At 44.8% G+C, this 4075-nt stretch overlaps 1 protein-coding gene across 1 annotated transcript in view; it reads left to right on the top strand.

Annotated features, from left to right (window-relative positions):
* LOC130587079 (max-binding protein MNT-like) overlaps positions 1-2533 on the top strand; it is an 8454-nt gene extending 5921 nt beyond the window's left edge. Inside the window, exons 3-4 of the mRNA XM_057388032.1 lie at positions 1548-1589; positions 2383-2533. Coding sequence (XP_057244015.1) covers positions 1548-1589; positions 2383-2518 — 178 coding nt within the window. The 3' untranslated portion in view covers positions 2519-2533. The remainder of the gene's footprint in view (positions 1-1547; positions 1590-2382) is intronic.
* Positions 2534-4075: the final 1542 nt, after the last annotated feature.

A 4075-nucleotide genomic window follows, 5' to 3' on the forward strand; every position in this document is an offset into this window, starting at 1 on the left:
AACCCTAATCCTGGCCCCACATCCCACCCCCCAAATCCCTAATCGTGGCTCCATATCCTGCCCCCCCCAACCCTAATCCCGGCCCCATATCCCGTCACCCCTAACCCTAATCTCGGCCCTATATCCCAGCCCCCCTTACCCTATATGGGGCCGGGATTAGGGTTAAGGGGGCAGGGTATTGGGTTAGGATTAGGGTTACAGGGGATGGAACAGGGGGCCGGAATTAGGGTTAGGAGGAGCKGGATATGGGGCCGGGATTAGGGTTGWGGGGGGCCGGGATATGARTGACCTGGATCCATTCAGTCTTCCCTCCTGGCTGTGCTGTCTGCCTGCAGCAGGGGTTTGACTCCTGGCAGTGGTGTTGGAGATGATGGTGTGCAAATCTTGTGGGGCTGGAGGAGATGTGTAGTGGGCAGAAAAAGAGTTCATAGTGTCCACTGTGATGTAGAGATCCCAAAATGCATAGAAGGAAAGAGCTGAAATAATCAGGTAGGAGTTTGTGAAGGTAAAGGCTTTGGTAAAAAGCCATTGTAATTCCTCTGAGGGAAACTGGGATTTTCAGAGCCTGTCTGTAAAAAACACTGTCAGTGTGTGCACTAACCAAGAGACCCTGTCACTGATGTGTGTGGGTTCAGGGGGTTGTGGAGGAGGTTTCTGCTGCCATGGGGTACCAGGAAGGACAGGCTGCACAAGTTTGACTGTGGGGACAGTGGGGGGGCTGCAGGTGCACCCACAAACTGCTCCTGAAAAGTTCCCACAACACRTTTCAGCCTGTAAATGTTTTGTGGGAAAATGTTGTCAAATACTTGTGACAATTTATTAAATATCATTACCTCAATGTCCTGTATTTTCAGTCACAGTGTATGAAAAATACTTGAAATCTCCATGTCTGCTAATTTACCTTATCACTGCTGTAGCTAAAACACTGAGATAACATGTATTTGTTTGGCTTTTCCTAAAAATACTCCTGATTCGGAGAGTGGGCAGACTCAAACCCCAAAACCAGAAACTCCCTCTGGTTCTTCCTTGAGCAGTGACTGGAGGATTCCTGTGTTGCTTCATTCCATGTTTATCCTGCATTGTGTTGTTTCAGGCACAGTAAAAACCCAAAGCAGTTGGAAGTGTCTGCCCAATCAAAAATTGCAGTTCAAATTGTTCAATTTGAAACTGCACAAACCTTGTCCCACAGGAGTGTAGGTCTAGATCAGAACCAGGTCAAAATCTGGAGTCTGTGGGACTGTGCAAATATTTAAACTCCACATTTTGTGAAGTTGTATGTAGATATGTGGATATGCACACACATATCACACCTGTTTGTATCTTAAGTGCATTATGTGCACAATGCTTAGTTCATCTGATGCACATGTGAAATATGGAGTTTATCTTGAAACAGAAATTCATCTGTACTTAGTGTTAAACCARTAATATCTGAACACCTCTGCTGCTTTTGAATCTTGATCTGTCTCTCAATGCACACACTGCTGCAGGTGCAATGCAGGAGTTTTCAACCTGACACTGAGCTGATCTTTGTTCTGTTTGGGTTRCAGGGTTGGGACCAGGGAAGTACATAATAAATTGGAGAAGAACAGGTGCGTAGAAAGACGGGGGTTTGGGTGTTTTAATTGTAATTCCCCTCTTCTTTTTTTTTGACCTATTGTCTGTCAATATTTGTTTGGCTTTGGCGGGTTTTTGTTTGTTTGTTTTTTAAACRAATAACCTGAACAAAATTCTTAGTGACTTTTCCTGAATCTTGSAGTGTTGCTTTGCTTTCTTATAGCTCTTTTCTGCATTTCTTGCTTCCCAGTGTGTTCTGTTTACCTGCACCATTGAGTCCCAACCCCCTGCAAAGCCCTGATCCTGCAAAGCAATAACAGTGTGACTCTGTTTTGGTTTAAAAGGAGCGAAATACCCAAAATTAAAGRTCKTTGCAGTGTGAATATGGAATAAACATCAATTTCTGATCCAAAATTAAAGGTCTTTCYAGTGTGAATATGGAATAAACATCCATTTCTGACCCAAAATTAAAGRTCKTTGCAGTGTGAATATGGAATAAACATCSRTTTCTGACCCAAAATTAAAGRTCKTTGCAGTGTGAATATGGAATTAACATCCATTTCTGAACCTAAACTCTTACAAGCCTAAATTGGAAGTATGGTGACAATGGAAGTACCAGCACAGGGAGATGAGATATTTCATTTAAGGCTGCCCAGTGTTCTTAACAGAGCTGGGATRGAATCCAGGTCTCAGCTGTGAATGCTGTGCTGGGAGGGCTGCTATCACAGGTGCTTTGCTGGATTAGGGCCCCAAATAAGCTCTCCCCTCTGTGGAATTGCTTTCTGGTGTGTGTCCTATGAGCTGATRACCCACCTGTGTTTTCTTTAGACGTGCACATTTGAAAGAGTGCTTTGAGACSTTAAAGCGCAACATCCCCAACGTAGATGACAAGAAGACCTCAAACCTCAGCGTCCTCAGGAGTGCCTTGCGATACATCCAGGTACGTGCAGCACTTGTGGGGTGAGAGCTGGGGTTTATTCAGAGACCAGAGTGACTTTGGAGWGCAGAGGAAAACAGAGAGAAACTCCCCTTCCTCCTCCTCCTCCTGTATGAGCGTGGTTGTGTATAAACTGCAGGTTTCCAGTACATTTGGATCTTCTAGAAACACTTGGTTTATGCAATCTCTTTGTTCTGGAAGTTCTGAGTTAACCACAGATCATCCTTACCASCAATGTTGGTAGCAGGGAGAAGATAATTCAAATCATCTCAGAGATCCTGAGTGAATTTTAGTTGCTTCTTTTGGGCTCAGGTGAATTTTAATCTGTATGTTTTGGTTAGGTTTTTTGTTTACTTAACCAAAAGACAGATTTTCATGAAGATTTGGTATTTCTCAGAGTTTTGATGAGATGGAGATATGAGTACAGGGCATTTGCTTGGAGGCAAGGAAAGGCTGGAATGTGGAGTTGCAGCATGAAGCTGTGGGTGGATGGGGTGCTGTGAATGGATCTGGGAAAAAGCACAGGTAAAAATCAGTTCTGTTTGCAGCTGGAAGGAAATAAGTGTTAGTGTTTGCTTGTTTAATGTTTGTGAAAGTGGGAGCACAAAAGAAATTGTTGTAGATGTCTCCTGTGAAATCCATTGCATGTGATGCAATTAAAATTCATCTGGAAACTGGAAGAGTTGCTGAATTTATAGTGCAAATGAGAGCCAGTGCACCTTGTACATTTTGGCTGGAATAAGAGGTGCTGAGGAATGATCACAATGGGCTTTTCCACAGTAAAATGCAATCTTTCCCTGGCTTTATTCCCATTTTTCCCTCAGTCACTCTCAAACACCATTTCACTCTGGTGTTAGAAGTGCTGGACATTGATTACCTCACCAGCTTTGGAGAGTYAGTAATGCCTCAGAGTTAGATCAGCTCAGCCCTTCTTAGTCTTCACCAGCAACTTTCCTCAGAGTGGCTTTGGTTGGGGCAAATTCTGACAGTTCCCAGCCACTATCTGTGTTGCTTAAAAAGGTTGGTTTTGGGGGTGTAATTGTATGAAGTCTAATGGGCTTTGGAGAAGATCTGAGCCTTTCTTTGGATTTTGGCAGGCTGATGTTGGTGGGGATGAGAGCTGATRGCCTGCTCTCACATTCTGGGGCTGAGTCCCAGGGCAGGGCTGTTTCTGCAGTGGTGGCTGCACCCTGGAAATGCTAATGCAGGTGCAGACTTCTCTCTGAGCAGACTCTGCTCTACAGTGTTTCTATTTGGTGCTATCAGAATGCAGCTCAAAATGTGTTTGAGGTTGTCAGAGGTGATGGCCAGTCCTCCTCTTGCTCCTGTGCTGCAGTTCTGTGCTGCCTGTGAGTGTTCAGAGYGACAGCTCCGTGTATTGCAGGGAGCAAAACCCTCAGCATGTCCTCTTAGGATGTGTAAACTGCTTTAGTGATGGTCTRGAAGGTACTCTCAGGGTGGTTATGCCAGTGTTCAATCAGTCAGTGAGGTGAGAACGCAGACATTGGCAGGGTTAATGACATTTCCCTTCGGGTGCTGGGACCTGCATGCCAACAGGGGATGTGTGTGCAGGGCTCTGCTGTG

This window comes from Malurus melanocephalus, unplaced genomic scaffold (assembly GCF_030028575.1).
Source record: "Malurus melanocephalus ecotype Western Australia unplaced genomic scaffold, MMel_1.1 scaffold_1509, whole genome shotgun sequence".
Taxonomy (NCBI): Eukaryota; Metazoa; Chordata; class Aves; order Passeriformes; family Maluridae; genus Malurus; species Malurus melanocephalus.